At 40.1% G+C, this 19670-nt stretch overlaps 1 protein-coding gene across 1 annotated transcript in view; it reads right to left on the reverse strand.

The window, feature by feature from the left end:
* Nucleotides 1-1221: 1221 nt before the first annotated feature.
* LOC124393300 (alpha-1,6-mannosylglycoprotein 6-beta-N-acetylglucosaminyltransferase B-like) overlaps nt 1222-19670 on the reverse strand; it is an 80888-nt gene continuing 62439 nt past the window's right edge. Inside the window, 11 exon segments of the mRNA XM_046860996.1 lie at nt 1222-1825; nt 2642-2904; nt 3199-3263; nt 3266-3272; nt 7015-7131; nt 7445-7591; nt 7702-7857; nt 13508-13513; nt 14895-15025; nt 15620-15753; nt 18151-18282. Of these exon segments, the coding sequence (XP_046716952.1) occupies nt 1627-1825; nt 2642-2904; nt 3199-3263; nt 3266-3272; nt 7015-7131; nt 7445-7591; nt 7702-7857; nt 13508-13513; nt 14895-15025; nt 15620-15753; nt 18151-18282 (1357 nt within the window). The 3' untranslated portion in view covers nt 1222-1626.

The raw sequence follows: 19670 nt of genomic DNA on the forward strand, positions 1-19670 counted from the left end.
GTGTCCTTGACTCTTACAGCAGTTTCATTACATAAAATAACATAATTTCTTCGCTTGTCATCTTCTTGATTATATTCAACATAATGCTCCTTATAAATATTAGTAATCAATTAACCAATGAATGACTATCAGTTAATTGATTAATCTAAGATGCAATTAATTACTTTAATTCATTCCTTCTTTCATTTTGAAATAAGAGTTTCTTGGTTTCTGTTGCATCGTATTTCTGTTAACAGAAAATGAAAGATATTTAGGAGATCTGCTTTCTTTCGTATTTTCTATCCTGCGATTTCTTCAGGCAGAAACATGATTGTGTTTTCAGACACTTGTGCTTTAAACAACGCTTAAATAGATGGAGTGAAGAACTGAGTGCTACTGTTCACACCTTCAGCACCCAGATTTTAGCTTCCTGTCTGCACACTAAAGTGCTGACAGTAGAGACTCCTTTCATACATGACCAATAAACATCCTACAGAAAAGTTGTTACTATATTGCTACTCTATACTACACTGTATTCCCAAAAGTATTGGGACACTTGACCTTTCCTGCCATATTTGGTTCATCTCCAAACTATCCTCCAAAAGCTGGAGGCACACAATTGTATCCGACGCCTTTAGATATGGAATAATAAAAAAGTTTGTTCACTTAAACTTGGAAACCAAAACCTCTTCCAGCATGGCAATGCCCTTTGCACAAAAGGAGCTCCTTAAATATCTGGTTAAAATGGTTTAGAGTCAAAGATCTTGAGTGGCCTTCTATAGAGCTCTGATCTTATCCCTACTGAACACTTTTGGAATGAATGTGAACGCTGACTGCACCACAGGTCTCCTCATCTTCTCACCTACATCAGTACCTGACTTCACTAACACCCTTGTGTCTGAGGAACACAAGTCTCCACAAAATCTAGTGAAACATCTTCCCAAAAAAATGGAGGGAATTATTAAAGCAAATGTGGGATCCGATGCTCAAAAAGCACATACCATACTTATGACCAGGTGTCCGCAAACCTTTTTGATGTTATGCATAATCCTGATGCTCCAGAGAATTTATAACGTTTTCGACCAATCAGGATGCAGAATTCACGTGTCTGATTGTTGACTCTTGATGATTTTTCCTTCCATCGGTGTAGATCTTGCTGGTTTCTCGTCTCTCTGATGAGGTCCTACGTGATGCAAATGTAAAAGTCCAGTTTTGAGAAGAAGAAAAAAAAAACGGAACAAATCGGTGTCTTTGTTTTATTAGTTGTATAAGTTACATCACAAACTGGTGATAAAAATTCACAGTCTACATTTAAATATTTCAGTCCCATTACAAAACAATCTTTTGCACAAGTCTGTTGTATGCAGGTGGAAGTTTGTGTTCGTGTTCGTTCGCCCTGTATGAAGTCGTCAGGGTTGCCAGATCCCCCTCAGGAACTAAACACATGATACAAGACCCAATTGCCCAACCGTATTTCCTTCACAAGTTTGGAAAGGAATCAGAATAACTTTTATTTTGTCCTGTGGAACTTTGTTACCCTGGGGGACAATCGAGGCTGAAGTCTGGCCAGGAATCGCTGTTCCAAATCTGCAGATTTCTTTTCCCGCTGAGCACGAGGAGGAAATCGAGGAATTGAGGAGAAATCCATCATAAGCAGTCGTGACATAGAGCTACTTGTCCTTTCCGGAAATCCCTGCACGGACACACACGGCGGTACTTGTTGGCAAATCCGGCGCAGCTGAACAGCAGGGGCTCCTTCTGCAAACCGCATTCACGTGCCGTGGCTGAGAACGCCGGGAAAACGTGATTCATCTCGAACTCCACCACGTCGCACTGCACCTGCAACCTGCAAACCAGACCAGAGAGATTAACCAGGTGGTGCAGAGGATACAGAGGATGGGCGGAGTGGAAATAGAGCGAGAGAGAGAGAGAGAGAGAGAGAGAGAGAGAGAGAGAGAGAGAGCAGTTTAAATGAAAGAGATGAATGTTGGAAAAAAATAGCGAGAAGGAGAGAAATCCTGGAGGATGGACAGAAAAAACGTTGCGATTCATTGAAATAAAAGCGAACTAATGGAAGAGAGTTACAGTAGCTCGCTCGACAGTGAAAGTTTCTCATATTCTGAATCGGGTTTCTCACTCGATGATGTGTTCAGAACTTGAGGTCGCTTCCGAATGCAGAAATACGAGACGGGTTTTTCAACAGCGTCTATTCCAGGATAAAAAAATACCGATAAAGGAAATTCTACAATTCCAAAATTCCCGCTGAAATTGTTCAACAAGCTCATGGAGTGCCACTGTTTGTCGATCATGCAGTAGCTGTAGATATTAAAATAGATTCGCTTTCTACTTTCAGGATACAACAGTCATCATGGAGGTTGTTAGCTATCTGTATAGATTATCTTGCTACTATACAAGCTATTATACAGAGAACACGAGTAATTTGGTCATTTTGAAGGTCACTAGCTAACAAGGTAAACTAGCTAGGTACCATAGTAACCTTAAAGGGTAATGTGAAGGTTATTAGCTTTTAAGAGTGATGAACTAGCTCCTATACAATGTACAACAGTAACAGTAAAAGCCTTTAGCTAGCAAGTTAGATTAGCAAGATATTGTACTAATCATGATGGTCAGTGTGGAGGTCATCAAGGTCAAGATCACTCACTTGCTCAGTGCCTCCTTGTTATTGATGTAGCGGAAGAAAGCTGGTTCACACACCAGGTCCGAGCTCCTGCAGGCATCCACACATGACTGGCCCTCGGCTGACATGCGAAATCTCAGAGCACTGAGAGGAGGCCAGCAGGGGGGCGCTGTGGAGTTCTCTGCCCATGAGACCTGCCCCGACTCTCCCACTTGCATGAACATGCCCCTGGGCCAAACCACAGACACATTTACGGGGGGGAACGGGGTCTCCGAAGCACAAAATTCCTGCGTCAATAAATACAGAAATACAGAGTTTCTGTCCAAATATTGACAGATTTATAGAATTCTGTTCTTTAGCATTCGTTCTTTTATTATTTTTCTTTTTCACTTGTTTGCTCCCTAACTAATCCACACTTTCTTTCCCCCTCTTTTTTATTCCTTTCTTTCTTGTTAATTGTTAATAATATTCTGTAAATCTATCATTCTGTTTTTTTCTTTTTTTTCATTTCTGATTCTCTCTAACGTACTTTGTCTAACACCCACCCACCCAAACACACACACACACACACACACACTTACCTGATTCTGTATGTAAGCATGCACTCTCTCAAGCATTCCCTCACACGTGTACTCATATGGCAAAATGGATCCACCTGAAAACACACACACACACACACACACACACACACACACACACACACACACACACACACACACACACACACACACACACACTTACTTATAAATGTTAATCACAGCATAAAAAGTGTTGAATTGCCTTCACTTTGAAATTTTATTTTCCTTGATTCCACACGTGAGCATGAAACACTGCACAGTTCAAATCGTCAGACAGACAGACAGACACAGACAGACAGACAGACAGACAGACAGACAGACAGACAGACAGACAGACAGATAGATAGATAGATAGATAGATAGATAGATAGATAGATAGATAGATAATTCCTGGTTGGTGATTAGAGACTGTTGATCTGTAAACACACAGAAGTTGATTATGATATTTAATTGAAAGGATTTTCCTCTGACTCAGGATCTAAAAATAAATAAATAATTTTATCAGTAAGACAAGTGAAGATGATTATTCAGTTCTTATCCGTGAGATTTATAGAAATCCGGAGCGTTAAACCTGAAACTGAACTCATTTACTGTAGACGCACAGTGACGCTCGGCTACATTTCAGTGTGTCGTCATTAGTACATTAGCTCCACATCTCCACTGCTTCCCTCTAATCTTCTCTAACATCACCATCCTGCAGCAGGTCCAGGGCTGTTTCTCTCGTCTCGTCTCCTCTCCTCTCCTCTCCTCTCCGATCTGCTCCGACTCCCCACAGAGCTCAAATCAATGTCCATTTCCTGCGGCAAGCAGGAGCTCAGGGCTTTACGGATCGATGTTCTCGTTGCTCCTGCCGAGAGCGAAGCTGCCCGAATCCACAGCTCCTAATTAATGCTTTCCACCGACTGATCTCGGGGTTTTTAAACCACATGAGATTCCAGAGAAATGTTTGCTGGAGCAGTTTGACATGTCCAAACCACACACACACACACACACACACACACACACGGTCTGTGGGTGAATGTGTTGTGTTACTCAGACATCAGTAAGACTGATTGTGAAGGACCACACTAGTGGATTTTATTAAACATGTTCCTCTGAATGTTTATTAGCAGAAGCCATCAGCATCTGAGGGTTTCTCTGGAATGTGAGGTATTAAATACAGAATAACATCATTTTATTTTACATCATTAAACACAACAATTGTAACAAAAGCAAAGAAGCCGAAACTTAAATCTGACTACATACAGGAATGACTCGATGTGAAAAAGACTTGAAGAGTCGCTTATTTTCTGTGTCTGAAAATAAGAGACGTAGACAACCTCCAGGAGTGATGTAGAATTGTTACTATGTGCAAACAGATCAAAGAAATTGTGTGAAGGGAAAAAGAGTCTATAAACTAGAAATGTTTTAGCAAATCAGTGATAGGCACTTCCTCTAACTCCGCCCACACACTCTTCAAACAGGAAGAGCCAAAAATGACTGCTGAAATTATTATTAGTATTGTATGAAAAAGCCAGTAATCCTTATAATCCTCATAATTACACTCTTTAGATCATTTAGGCAGATTCACAGCACCGCTGCAGTCGTCCCTCAGTAATCAGATTAAATCCGATCTAAACCCGATGTAATCGCTTTCTATAATAATGACTCTCTAATTGATTGATTGTTCATGATTCAATAATTAATTCAAAAGGAACAAATGAACCACTAATCAATGTGTAAATGCGGGAGTGTGTGTGTCTCTGTGTTTGGTGTGCATTTGTGTGTCTGAGTGTGTGTGTGTGTGTGTGTGTGTGCATGCTTCCTCGACTGGAACAGCTGCACACGATCTAATCAACAGCGCTAAACTGTAAAGTCTGTTTTCACACAATAACCTGAGCACTGCATCATAATTGTGAATGTGTGTGTGTGTGTGTGTGTGTGTGTGTGTGTGTGTGTGTGTGTGTGCGTGTGTGTGTGCGCGTGTGTGTTTCTGAAACAAGCGGCGTCTTAACAAAAGACTGAGCGTTGTCATGGTGATTGATGACTCCAGTGGCTCTTCCCATAAATACCTATTTCCTTGAACACTTTTATCCGATCGATGTTTAAAAGTCAAAATCTGTGTCTCTCCTTGGGAAACTCGAGCTGCGTCAACAAGACTTTGTGAACACCTCTGTGTGACCACGCTTTGAACCAAGTGTGTAATCTGTCCAATAGAACCACGTGACGTCACCAGCTGAGTGACGTAGCAACCAGAAAGCTATGAAAGTATGTGCGATGGAGACAGAACTGTGACTGTTCTTTTTTCTTTTAGGTTTCGCTATGGCAAGCCAAAGGTAAGAAGGTAATAAAAAAGGTAAGCAATCCTTTAGGCTAAGTGTGTTATTTTATGGCTGGGGGTGGAGCATGATGCCAAGGAAGCTGACTGCCCGCATTGTGCATGCATGCTTATGCATACACTCCGCTCTTTGCGTTCCTCTCAGTTCTGGTCCCACTTCTGCCAAAGCAAAGCGGCAGTTAGATTTGTGGGGTTCGCAAATAAATCTGGCAGAGGGAATAAAGACAGGCACGTCCCTTTCTCCTTCCAGATCCATTGCATTTCTCAGTGTTCGGAAGAGTGCAATTGGGTGGTTTCTTCCCCCCGCGGAGAGAGATCAACGCTCCACCTCTTTGGGAATGAGGGGTGCGCCATGCAGGACAAACCTGAGAACTTTGCTTTCACAGCCCGCACCGTCACAGGTGGAGCCTCAGGAGATTGTTTCGTTAACCCCGCCAACCTTGCCTCCTACGGGGCCTCTAAAACAGCTTCAGGGCACCACTCATGTTGCCCTAGGCATGTCAGAGGTCAGTCTCGAGAGACTGAGACTTAGTGGACTATCTGGCAGTCTGAAAACTCCTGTCAGACATGTCCCGATGCGTCCTGTGCAATACAGAAAGAGGCTACAAGATTCAGTTCAGGTCTCACCGCGGTGCCACCATGGTTTAATGAGGTTTTCCACTCTAGTGGGTACCGAGGAGGCTCTGGTCATGCAACAAGAAGTAAACATTTTACTAAGAAAGGAGGCCATTGAGGTGGTCCCTTTCCCTGACAAAGAGTACAGGTTCCACAGCCGGTGCGTCATAGTTTCCAAGAAGGATGGGGGGCAGTGTCCCACTTTAGATATGCATCAGTTGAACTGCTCACTCATGAAGCTTAGCTTTAAGATGCTCTTGCTAAAACAAGTTGTGTCTCAAATCAGGTCTGAAGACTGGTTTGTCGCGATAGATCTGAGGGACGTGTGCTTTCATATACCCATTTTTCCTCTGAACAGAAAGTTCCTAAGGTTTACTATCAGGGGCAAAGTTTACCAATATCATGGTTTGCGGACCTGGTAGCCCATCTCAAAGTTATAGAGGCTGTGGCCCCTAAGGAACACCTGACTTTAACAGCCATATGTGGTTCTTCACCAATCTGGTACCACAAACTTGGAGGCACACAATTTTTATATAATGATTGTTATATAATATACAGCCACACACTGTTTTCCTACCAAAAAGCCTTAACAGGAGAACCTTTTAAGAAAACAAGAACAATTAATCATCCAAAGAACCCTAAAAGAACCCTTAAAGAACTATGTCTGTGCTACAGCTTTCGTCCTCACACTCTTGGCTTCACCACCTACGGTTTTTGTCTCAGATTTTCTGACGAATTATTATCAACCATCAATAAAGTCGGAAACAGTTTCCATGGTTACCCTGAAGCTGCCCGCCAGTGTTTATGTAATGGTCTGTAAATGTATCCATTCAGGAAGTTCAGCCACTGGCTGCTTTACTAGTTTATTTTTTGTCCTTTATCCTCACCTTTATCCTCATGATCTCACGCACAGCCGTTTCAAACTCCTCAGAGTTGTTGTAGTCAACGGTCATGACATGAGGTCGGCCTATATACTGCTCGGCGTATGGGTGCTGAGACGAGACCTGGATGAAGAGGAAGAACGAGTTATGTACATTTCCCATCAAAGGATGAATAAATTATATTAGAGCACCTTTTTTTTTTTTTTTAATCTTTGATAGAGCTGAGGATCCACACAATTAAGATAAGATATACCTTTATTCGTCCCACAGTGGGGAAATTTCTTAATAGAGTTTAGGTTTAGATGCTGATCTTGTACAAAAGAAGATTAAATTCAATATTTTTCTGAAAGAACAACTTGTTCTTATAATTCTTCTAAACTTTCGAAGAACCTCATCACTTCCTGGGTAACTCACTCTTTCTATATGAAGCCCTTACCTCTCTGGATGTCGGCTTCCCTCTGAAGAACTCGTGATTGAGAGAGCTGTGTGGAGGACGAAACTTTGGCTGCAGATAAATGCATCCGTTGGCTATCGCTTCTAAAGGGGCGGGGCCTTCATAAGGGAACCCAAAGCCGATAAAGAGCTGGAAGGGGAAAAAGTTTAAAATATAATCTTTGGAATTATGAACGATAAAAACAAAAGCAGATGAACAGTGTGAGACTTGAAGACTTGTTGAGTGGAATAAAAGGTCACCTTGGCCTTGCGTAAAAGCTGCTGCAGGTCCTGTTGAGGCAGCAAACCATGATTTTTAACAAAAGCAGGGACCTCCGGGGGGCGCTGTGTCTCATAGTACACCGTCCCATGGACTTCCATATAGCGATGTAGGATCTCAAGAAACTTCTCTTTACCCTGGGGTTGCAAAAATCCAAAACATAAACAAATATTTGCTTACAAAGTTGCTTAACTTCCTAGTTGAAAATTGCCACTGTAAATTATAAGAAATAGCTACAATAGCTTTATTATTTTATTAATTAGAGAAATAAAAATAGAAATGTAGCTTCTATCGCACCAACATTTCCCGCAATAGTAGCTGGGTGTTGAATTATTTGCTAATATTGCCTGAAAATAAGATTCTAAAAAAAAGTAATACTTCAATAAAGTTGGATGAGAAAAAGCTAAATAGAGTTTATTGCAGTAGAACCACAATCAACCCGAGAGCATACACATGACAGGTTTAGTCAAAATCAATGCCAAGATGTCAACATTTATGCACATTAGGCCTCCTCTGGGCTTTACCATATTACCATTTTCTTTGGAAATTCCCAAAAAACTTCCCTCATTATGGCTTCTTAGTTGTAGAATTTAATACCAACTGGATCAAGTGCTATTTTCTGAGCTAGTCTATAAGATAAGTTGGTAAATTAAACATAAGTTGTATTTGTTTAAGTAAAAAATAGATTCAGGATCATTCATGCATCAGTAAATAGGCAATATTCTCGACACCAATTAGGTTTATTTCGATGCTCAGCATCTTCTCGCTGCTGTATCACTTCATTCCGAAAGGCAATACGGAGCTTTATTAATAACAGCAGCAACATCTTTAAATCCCTCATGCTAAATCATTCATCACTGTGCATCTGAATCATTCATTATTGTGTATTTTTTACCACCAGCTGTCCCTTTTTTTCTAATCTATATTCACCGTTCAACCTCAAGCCACCCACTTAGCCCTCAGGTTAAGTTTCCGAACCCTTCCAAATGTCACCTGGCAGCACCTCAAAGAGACGACTGCCCCCTCACGCTAAACACTCGCTGTGACAAGCCTCTCGGCAGAACGCCGTCGCTGCCAGAATGTTAAGCAGGTGGCAAGTTTCTGGATCTGAAGAGTCAAACCATGCTTGTGAAATCTGCTCACGTATTCCTAATGGCTTTTTAAAGCTGGCTGGATCTGAAATTGGGGGGTGGGGAGATTAGCTGAGGTGCGAGAACCTGGTGGAACAATGATGCTGGATTGAAAGCTCTTTTTTTTCTCGCTATAATAGAGCCAATTTATATCATTTTCACATCAAATCATGAAGTCACTCATTTAGAAAAGCATGACATTTAAAACTTTTTCACAACCTTCAGATTTTATTGCATTTGTGGAGATGTACTGTTTATATATAAATATTTGTATATATATATATATATATATATATATATATATATATATATATATATATATATACACTGAACTGTGGCCTTTTATTGTGGTCTGCCTGAGGCACACCTGTGCAATAATCATGCTGTCTAATCATCATCTTGATCTGCCACACCTGTAAGGTGGATGGATGAAGGAGGCAAAGGAGAAGTGCTCACTAGCACAGATTTAGACTGATTTGTGAACTATATTTGAGAGAAATAAGTCTTTTGTGTACATAAAAAAAGTGTTTGATCTTTAGATTCAGCTCATTAAAAATGGGGCAAAATCAAAAGTGTTGCGTTTATAATTTTGTTCTGTGTACATATAATATATTGAGAAAAGTTTGTGGTCATATGTTTAGTATGTGCTTTTCGAACATCACATTCCACACTAAGTTTCAATTAGCTCTTATAATTCCACTCTTCTAGGAAGTTGTTCTGCTAGAATTTGGAGTGTGCTTGTGGACATTTGTGTTCATCAGCCACAAGGGTGTTGGTAGGTGAGGTGTAGGTGCAGTCAGTGTTCGCATTTATCCCAAAGATGTTCAATAGAGTTAAGGTTAAATCTATAGCAGGACACTCAAGATCTTCCTTTTGAAACCATGTACACCAGATCTTCCTAGAGCTCGAGCTTTGTGCTCAGGGGCATTGCCATGCTGGAACAGGTTTGGGTCGCCTAGTTCAAGTGAAGGAAAAATTTTATTATACTGCATCCAAAGACTTTCTACACAATTGTGTCTTTTGGCGCACTAACTTAGAAACGTTGGTGCTCCCTGTGACTGTGCATGCAGCCTTGTGCTGCCACCTGTTGGCATATTACTAAACTAGACTTGCACTTTTCTGATACCAACTCGTATTTGTTCGCTGTAATAGTTTCTTTCTCCCATCTTAGTAATGTCACCTGGGTATTTTAAATAAAAGCATACCTCAGTTAAAAAGCCTGAAAGGTGTGTTGAAGTTCGTAGAAGGTAAATGGCACAAGGGCACTAATGTCAAATTGAGCCATGGGAGGAAGAATCGCATTGAGCTGCTGTTACACAGTGTCCTCTCATGATGGGATTTAGGGGTTTTGGTTCGAAGCTCAAATATATCGTTACATCTTTTATCCAAAAACTCCCTTAACACATGTTCTAATGGCAGAAAGAGGAAGGGGTCAGAGGTTGGAGAGAGGGATTTCTATGTGGAAAAGAGTTTGGATAGAAACCTTTTTTTGCACCTTAACAAAGTAGGAATGCATTCATCTGACTTTTGTCTGCTTGTTCGAGTAATGTTAAAATTCTGGTTCTTGAAATTCAATGTGATCAGGTCATTGCTATTGACTTCCCCTGTGTTGCTAACCAAGCTTCTTCTACTGTGTTGTGTGTAGACATGAATGGAGAGCACAGAGATCGATAGCTTGTTCTGCGAGGATTTTCCAAACCAATTAGGGGGTTATCTCCAGGGCTAAATGCTGAAAACAGAGAGGGACTCAATTTTAAGATTGCCTTAGAAGTTGGATTCAGGGGAAGCCTTACAAGCAAAGCATCACCAAAACATGAATTTAAAGACAAGGCTAAAGAATCTTCAGGTTTAGAAGGAATATGTGGATGTAAATCGGTGGTTACCTCAAATGCTTATATATACACTTATTTCTGTAGAAGTCATTGTAAAGGATCTTTATTGGAAATTTAAACCTCTTAAAGTTTGACACATATGTGTTATTTGTTCTTCTGGAAGAGTATCTGAGATTATTCGTGATTTTGGGTGCTGATGTTTAGTGAGAAGGTGTAGGGTTAAGCCTGTGAAGAACACCCAAGATCTTCCATGCCAAACTTAACACACTGTCTTTATGGAGCTTGCTGGAATGTGAGCTTGCTTCATGGAATTTACATACAAAAAAGACATTCTCTACAATTCAGAGCACTAACTTTGTGGGAAAGGTTTAGAGAAGGTCCTAAAATGAGTGAGATGGTCATGTTTTAGTATACCTGAGATGTGATGAAGGGTGAGTATCTTACTCCATTACTTCTGACACAGCAAGTGTGGAATCAGCAAATAACTGGATAAATTCCATGAGTTTGAGCAAAGCATAATACCATTTGGGCTATTGAATGCCCCCATCAGAGTCTCGCCATGAAAGCCCCATATTCCCCTAATTTACCTTTCATTCTACTCCTGATTTCGCTTCAACTACAGGCGGGGGAATAGAAAATGACCAGAAGGTCCATGGAGAGCAAATATAGAAAAGTTTAAGGAGTGAAAGAGATTATAAGTAGATTCACAAAAAAACTGAAATCTAAGCAATAACCCATAAAAATGGAAATTAAGATAAAGTGTCAAAGGGAAAATGGAAAGGAGGATGAATTGTAAAGAAAGATGAATAAACAATAGAAGATTAGGACATTAAATCAGAAGGTATATGTGGAAACAAGGAAGAATAATGATAAATGTTGGTGAAAAAGCTCTGTATGCAGAATAAGCAAAACCGTCTCAGAAGGCCTAAAACTTCTTTTTTTCCATGTGCAGATGCCAGCTCTTGAGGATATCAAAATTCTCAGCTCTGCAGAATCACAGGCAACGAGAGCCAATTTAACAGGCAAAGCCATACAGCTTTGATTGCAGACCCGAAGTAAACAACACAAAACTCAATTCGGTTCCACCTAGAAGACTGCAACCTCAGCCCCGAGATCCATTTCAGAGTAAATGCCTTCGCCAAGAAAGCTTATTGATGAAGTTAAATTGCACAAGAAGGAACTCACAACCCGAGGCAGAGCAAAGAAACTCTAGAAAGGAGTGACACACACTCGCAAGAAAACAGGACCTCTGTATCAATACGTCACACATAGTTCTCTGACTGGGTGGTGAAGAACTTTTCTCAAGGCACCATCCAGAATAGAGAAGGCAGCTGTAATAAGTTCCCCTCTAACTAGGAAATAAGGCTCAGAAATATAAAGCAATGGCAAAAATTAAGAGCCAAACACAGGTCTTATGCTTCACCCAGTTAGCTCAAAATATATTTTCCCCAAAATCTCAGATTTTAACTAAATGTATTTTCCCAAAAAATCTATCGGGAGGTCCATGCATCACCAAATATTAGCCGCAGACCTTTTTCTTTAGAACTAAATCTTAGTTAGTTCCTTTCTGTTTTAACTCTGTCATGTGATTTCAGGAAGGACAGATAAAGACGCATGTTTTGAGGCAAATCTAGAAATAAAATTAATGACAAAAAGGCTTTTGTATAGACAGAGATGAATCAGGATACTGAGAGTATATTTTACAAAAATGCAGTCCTATAATATTGTGGTAAGTGTGTATGTATGAAGGTGTGTGTGCTTATTTGGAAGCAGGTGCGTTTACTCAATACGAGGTGATATCAAAAAGTTTGGAGACGAGCTCTGTTTACAAGAAAGTACTTTATTGATCTACGTTTCCACACTTTCACCTTTAAAATAGTGGAGTAATACAGCGCTCCCAGTGTTCTTCTAGAACGTGTCCTGGAAGGCTTCTTTTTGAAGTGAGTCAAGCACCTACTGCGATTCGCGCTGGATCATCTCAATGGTTTTAAAATGCCGACCTTATAGCTAGATCTTCATCTTTGGAACAGGGCGAAGTTTGCAAGAGCCAAATCTGGCAGGTAGGGTGGGTGCGGAAGTGAGATCATGTGGATCGTTCTCTGGGGATCATCATGTACACGTTTTGCCGAATGATTTAGACATTTTCAGGGTTGAGCTCATCGAATGTCTTCCTGAGCTCTCGTCATCTTCAAACTTTTTGATCCCACCTGGTATACTGGTGAATGGGAGTGCTGGGAAGTGTAATCCATGGAGGCTATGTTTGAAAGCCATGGTGTCTGCTGGGAAACAATGTTAGAATTGTGGTGTGTCATGAGCATGAGGTCTCTTCCTCAATTAGGAATTGCATTTATTGTCTATAGATTTTATATAATATATTTATATAATATTTAATATATTTAAAGGATTTGGATGAGGTTTCCTTCAGAGTTTGATTCCTCTCAAGGTTTCTTCCTCATGCCATCTCAGGTTGTTTGTCCTTTACCACAGTCACCACTCGCTCATTTATTAGTTTTAAGGAACAAAAATTTAGGCAGCAAACTTTTTTTTATATTCTTTTACTTTAAGCGCTTTATCTCTGTAAATCTGCTTTGAGACGATGTTTATTGTTAAAATCACAATAAAAATTTAATAGAAGTTTGTATATTGCTACCAAATTCCCAAGTGGATGTGTGGTGGGAATAAAAAAGGACATTATATGAGTAAAAAAGTGAGAAAAAAGTAAAATGTTTCTAGTGATCATCAGGAAAAGTTCACAGGAGATGACAGAAGATGTGAGGGTGTAATATATAATTAATTGATATATATATATATATAAAAAATCTTACCTGTAGCTGCATCAGGAAGACAGAAATATAGGAGAAAGAAAAGAAAAGAACTGTATGTTATACAAAGCCCCATTTTCTCCTATAGCACAACTGAACAGTGTTTGGTCTACCAAACACTCTCTGGACTCCACACAGTTACTTCCTGCATTTCAGCTGTAATATATTTAGACAGTGTTACATTTTCACAAAAAAAAAAAAAAAACCCACAACGCCACAACACACCGCCTTTGAAAAGTAATTTAAGTCTAAAATTAAAGTCAGGGCTTAATTTTTTTTTGTTTTATCAGAGAACAGATAACATTATCTTCCAGCTTGTCTGCTCTTCTATAGAGCTGTTATCGTAGCACGGCTGCTGAGGAACGCGCCGGGGTTTAAAGAGATGTGTGACCAGACCTGATGCTTTCCATGTTAATTAACGCTGTAAAATCTTTATCGTAAAGTTTTGAGAGTGTGGTTGTTGCGATAACAGAGGAACAGTGCACCAAGCAGAAGCACAAACACTGCTGACAAGAACATCTCATCACCTGAAGAGAATTTATTTTGGCATAAAAAAAAATGAACAGAAAGAGAATGAACATTTCGAGCGTATTCAGATGTGTTTGTGGATGAGATGCTTGATATGCAAAAATCTTTTATTTTAATCACGGAGATTTCAGTGATGGGAAATTTATTACATTTTTTTTTGCAGATTCAGATCTTTGAATCTTTCTTTACTTTGTTTGCCTGGTTTATTTGAGCAGAAAGAAATTGTTCCATTTTCAGCAAAACCAAATCTATTTACAAACTTTCGATCGTTTTCTGAAGAAAGAAAACATTATAATGCAGCCAAGCACAAATTAAACCAGAAACAATTCATTCGTTTGCTTCGTGTTGGTCACACTGGTAACATCATTCTTTTTTATTGCAAAAACTAGAATGTGATTAATACAGCAAAATTCAATTCTTTGCTCACCCCACATTTATAGCAATTGGCAGTTCCTATATACAACTGAGCAGCTATGGAGTTAAGAGCCTTGCTCAGGGGCCCAGAAGTGGAAGCTTGGTATAGCTGGGATTCAAACTCCTGACCTACAGGTGCAAAGTCCAATGCCTCAACCACCACGCTCCCACCTCACGAACCTTGTCTTTTCCAAATTGTTTATTTCTGATCCTGTACAGAGTCTCTACGGCTGTCACATGACAAAAGAACGAAACATCGAGATGATTCAAGAGGTGAAATAATCATCACCGTTTCCTGTATAGAGTCTACGAAGCCGTCACATGACACTACTGAAATAGTCAAACCAGGAAAGACTCGGGAGGTGACCAAAATCATGAACGTGAAAAAATTCAGCTGTTTCTGGGTCAGAATTTCTATATCAAGCTGCATTTTTTTTCTGCTCCTCACCTTCCACATGCTGGCCTCCTTGCCATACACCACTGCCATGTTCTTCACTTTGTTTTGCTGGATTTTGTGTTTCTCCGTCTTGTTCAGCTCCTCCGATACGAAGCCCATGAAGGAGTTATCTGGGGTGTGTGCTGGGTGGAGAGACAGAGAGAGAGATGAAGACAGTCAATAATAAATGTTTATATTTATTCATTTATAAACATAAATCTGCTTTTTGTTTATTATATTTCAGTCTAAATTTTAGTGTGACTTAAAAAAATAAATAAATAAATAAAATGCAAATTGCAAAATACAAGCACAAAAAACAAACACCAATAAATCCATAAAAGCATCTCCCAAATTCAGAATAAAAAATTATTTGAAAAAATTAATAAATAAATAAAAATTTCTACAAAAACAAACAGGAGTAAAATTTGTAACTGAGGCCACACTAATCCGGATAAAAACAATACAATATTTTCGTCTACACCCGTTTTTCCAACCTGTCATTTCTGCCTGGTGTTTATTTACTTTCCGGCAAAGACTTAAAATATTTTTATACTTTTCGTTTTCGTAAGCCTCTCTTTTCGGCGACACAAAAACTGCGTGTAAATACAAAATTTAATTAAATTATTAAACACTCATAAAAAAGTGTATTATTCACAATACTTACACTTTTCCCAAAACCTTTTCTGGAACCCTGAACGCTGGACAGATTGAAAGTCTAGATTGAGTGTGGTACTTACGGAACATGGTCATGTATTGCCTGGTGTTGAGGTTCCAGTATCCCCAGTTTGTCCTGTAGCCGTGTAACGTTGCGTATTCCTCGTGGTTATACACCGGCTCCGTCCCAAACGTGTCAATGACTCGGATGTGGCACCTGGAAAACATCAGGAAGGAAAATGATCATATGAATAACACAAGAAGAGCAAACATTTCTGGATGTCTGACCATGAAATTAGCCTGTGCTTTCTTTCCTGAGTTGCTCTTATAATAAGCTGCATTCTTCTGGGAAGATGTTCTACTAGATTTTAGAGATCTTCTACCAAATCCAATTTAACTCATGATGGAACAGGTTTTGGGTCTCCAAGTTCAAGTGAAAGGAAAATTTCATGCTCAGATACGATTGTTTGTCTCAATACATTTGGCATCATCGTGTAGTTCGTGTAGATTTGTAGGAAATTAGAGTTTGATCCTTGCATCAGTTTCTCTCTGGGGTTAAACTGTAGAGAAGAATTTTTTTTTTTCTTCAAAATGCAGCTGGAATGAACCGTGAATCCAAACAGCGAGATCTTCTGACAACAAACCCCTGATTCTGAACACGGCAGCATCCCGTCTCTCCTGTCATTTCACCGCTCCAAAGCAGGGTTTTGCCGTTCGGTGACTACAATCATCACGCCACTGTAATCGAAAGCCGCAATGACAGGTTCGAAACGAAGCAGCTTGGGAGCAATCACACCTTTCTGCTGCCGCCTGGAGAACGCTTTTATTCAGTGGAAGTCAGTGGTGTGACAGAAGAGCACACAATAACAGAGAGAGAGAGAGAGAGAGAGAGAGAGAGAGAGAGAGAGAGAGAGAGAGAGTCAATACAACTCACTAAAATCACCAGGATATAAAAAGCTCAGCAATTCACAGAGCCATCAAAACAAAGAGTGATAAAATAATAAATAAAAATAAAACGAGTGGGACAGAAGCATCTCTGTGGAACAAATTCAATCCTATGCTACCTGACTGGTGTACAGATTGTTTGTAATAAAAAAAAAAAACCAAAGTCCAGCAACTCGCTGAAAAACGAGTGCATCATTACATCTGTGAATCTCTTCAGACTGGAGAAATATACATATAAATGGCATCTCTGTTTGGGCCTCGTTTCAGAAACAACCAATCTCCCCTGCTGAGTGACGGAAAAGAGAGAAGAGAAGTAAAAATAGGGGAAGAGACAGGGAGAAAGAAGAAGAGAAGAGAAGAGAAGAGAAGAGAAGAGAAGAGAAGAGAAGAGAAGAGAAGAGAAGAGAAGAGAAGAGGATTTTGTTTTTCATGAGTTTTTTTTTAAATGCTGAGCTCCTGCAATTATCATACATGCAGCAGTTCTGAGTTTCCACAGACTGGTGCAGAAAACAAAAAACATCAGGTTGTTCTGTTGGTAGGTTGAGAGTTAATAATGAGAACTCGGGAAGAGAAGAACGCTTGGAAGAACTCAAATCATCACTCTGTACACCAGAAACACATTTCAGCACGCATGACACGTCGCACTGTGAAGGATGGACCACAAGAGCAGACAAACAATTAAATAGATAATTAAATAAAAAAGAAAATACATTTTACTAATATGAATGGATGGTGGACGTTAAAGCATTAAAGCATGGTGTGTGTGTGTGTGTGTGTGTGTGTGTGTATGTAAGATATTGACACGTACAGAGCACTATCGTCTCGACCTTTGGCTAATGCATTATGAATGGAGTGGAGATGGTGATTAGATGAGGTCGGAGAAAGAACACAGAGAGCCACCTGCAGCCTGAAAGGCCGTGATTGGTCAGTTTTTGGTCACGTGAGTGAAGATCAAAAACGGATCTGAGCGAATCACATCATCACGACCTTCCACAAAGTCATGCCCTGAATGTGATCTGTGTTAGTACACGGCGATGATTCCACTCTATATGCTAGTGTGTGTGTGTGTGTGTGTGTGTGTGTGTGTGTGTGTGTGTGTGTGTGTGTGTGTGTGTGTGGCAAATTACTGTGGTATAATATAAATAAAACTTTGTAATAGACAACTGTGTGTGTGTGTGTGTGTGTGTGTGTGTGTGTGTGTGTGTGTGTGTGTGAACAAGAGACTCAACAACTTGATCAATAAGCATTAATTTCACCACAAACCTGACAGCAGAATAACTGCAATTTGTTGACCATCTTTCTTTCTCTTTCACAAACACACACACACACACACACACACACACACACACACACAGTTTGTGTTCATTTATCACTGTGGTTTGACAAATTCAGAGAGTAGCCTCGGGGGGTAGGGAAATAAGAAAAAAGAGAGCATGAATTGTGTGTGTGTGTGTGTGTGTGTGTGTGTGTGTGTGTGTGTGTGTGTGTGTGTGTGATAGAAAGGGAGAAATTGGAGAACTGATTAAGCACAGCTCTAATTAAAGCGATTCAGGATAATTACTGTCTTGTGTAACATTGACTGCACTAAAAAAAGGATGAAGAGAAGAGAAGAGAAGAGAAGAGAAGAGAAGAGAAGAGAAGAGAAAAAAAGAACAAGTGCTACACTGACTTGTGTTTCTTTAAGGACAGCCCCATGTGCTGCTTCATCTGCTGTAAGCCGTGGTAGTCAGTGTAGATGAGATCGAAGGGCAAAGGTCCTGTAAGGGGGCAACTTCCTCGTCCAGGTGGTACTCCGAGGAACCTGTCAGGATCAGGAACACATGGAGAGGTGTGGATTAGTTTTCTAGAGCAGCAGCTCCAACAGAAGTGCAGGGTTACAGTTTAAAGTCCAACATTACACACGTGATCACAGAATCCACTTCCTTTTTTATATCAATTCTAAGATATCGTCATCATCATCATCATAATCTTTACAGGCTGAACAAACAAACAAACAAACAAACAAACAAAAGATTTTACATCTTGTTTTTTTTTTCCAGTATAAATTCCAACTGGGTCATTTACCAATGATCAAAAGTAGTAGCATGAGCTACAGAGGAAACGAGAGAAAGGAAAGGAAAGACTTTAAAACAGCAGTAACACCCCAAGAGAAACACACACACACACACACACACACACACACACACACACACACACACACACACACACACACACACATTTCTCCATTTGGGTTTAAAACTGATGGAAGAAAATTCATTATTGAACAGGAGGCTTCTTGGGACCTCCTACTAATCTGTTTTCGTTCTCGTCTCTCAGGCCTCCTGCTGGAGAAACCCGACCACCAGCTTTCTATTCTCCAACCAAAAGAGTAAACATAAGATGTAAATATAACACCCTCTGACCAACCAGATTCCAGGATTCTATTCCACGACCGTTTCATTTACTATTTGTAGTTCCTTAAATATGGCGCTTCAGGAGCGCACAGGCTCTTAATATATGCACAACACCATCAACATGATCTCCAATCTCATATGGATCTCCACGAGCGAGCATAAGAACAAAAGTGCGCCAAACTCCATCATCACGTTACATTAGCGATGACGACTCGTCGCAAACGTTTCCAAACGGCTCAGAGGAAGTCGGCAGGCGAGTATATCAAGACGTAATGAGTTTCTGGGTGTTTGCGGTCCGTCTGGGTGGTGTGTGGTTCGGTCGATAAACCCACACACACATACATACACACACCCTCATACACACACACTGAGCAAATCAGTCCTGAAAACCAACCAAGTGTGCAACTGCCTCCAGCAACACCGCTACATGAACACACACCACAACTAAATCAATAAATCAATAACACCAGCCTCTTTTTTTCCCCCAAAAGTTTCTCCACACTCTTTAGAAGAAAAAATTGTTGTAGTGGTTCTTTTGATGGATTTCTAAACAGGTTCTACATTCTGCAGTCATAATCTTTTCCCCAGCGCTGCAATCTGATTGGCTGGATTCACAACAGTTTCCAACTCAAAATCCAAAAGAAATCATTAGAACAGAGGCAAAACTTTTCCTTAGAGTGAACAAACAGTTCACTGCATCGCATCGTCCTGTAGAAACAAGTTCCTAGAAAGTTTTTTGGCCAGACATAACAATGAATCTTAGCAAAAGCTCATTAGATGATTGAAACCATGAGCA

Source organism: Silurus meridionalis, chromosome 1 (assembly GCF_014805685.1).
Source record: "Silurus meridionalis isolate SWU-2019-XX chromosome 1, ASM1480568v1, whole genome shotgun sequence".
Taxonomy (NCBI): Eukaryota; Metazoa; Chordata; class Actinopteri; order Siluriformes; family Siluridae; genus Silurus; species Silurus meridionalis.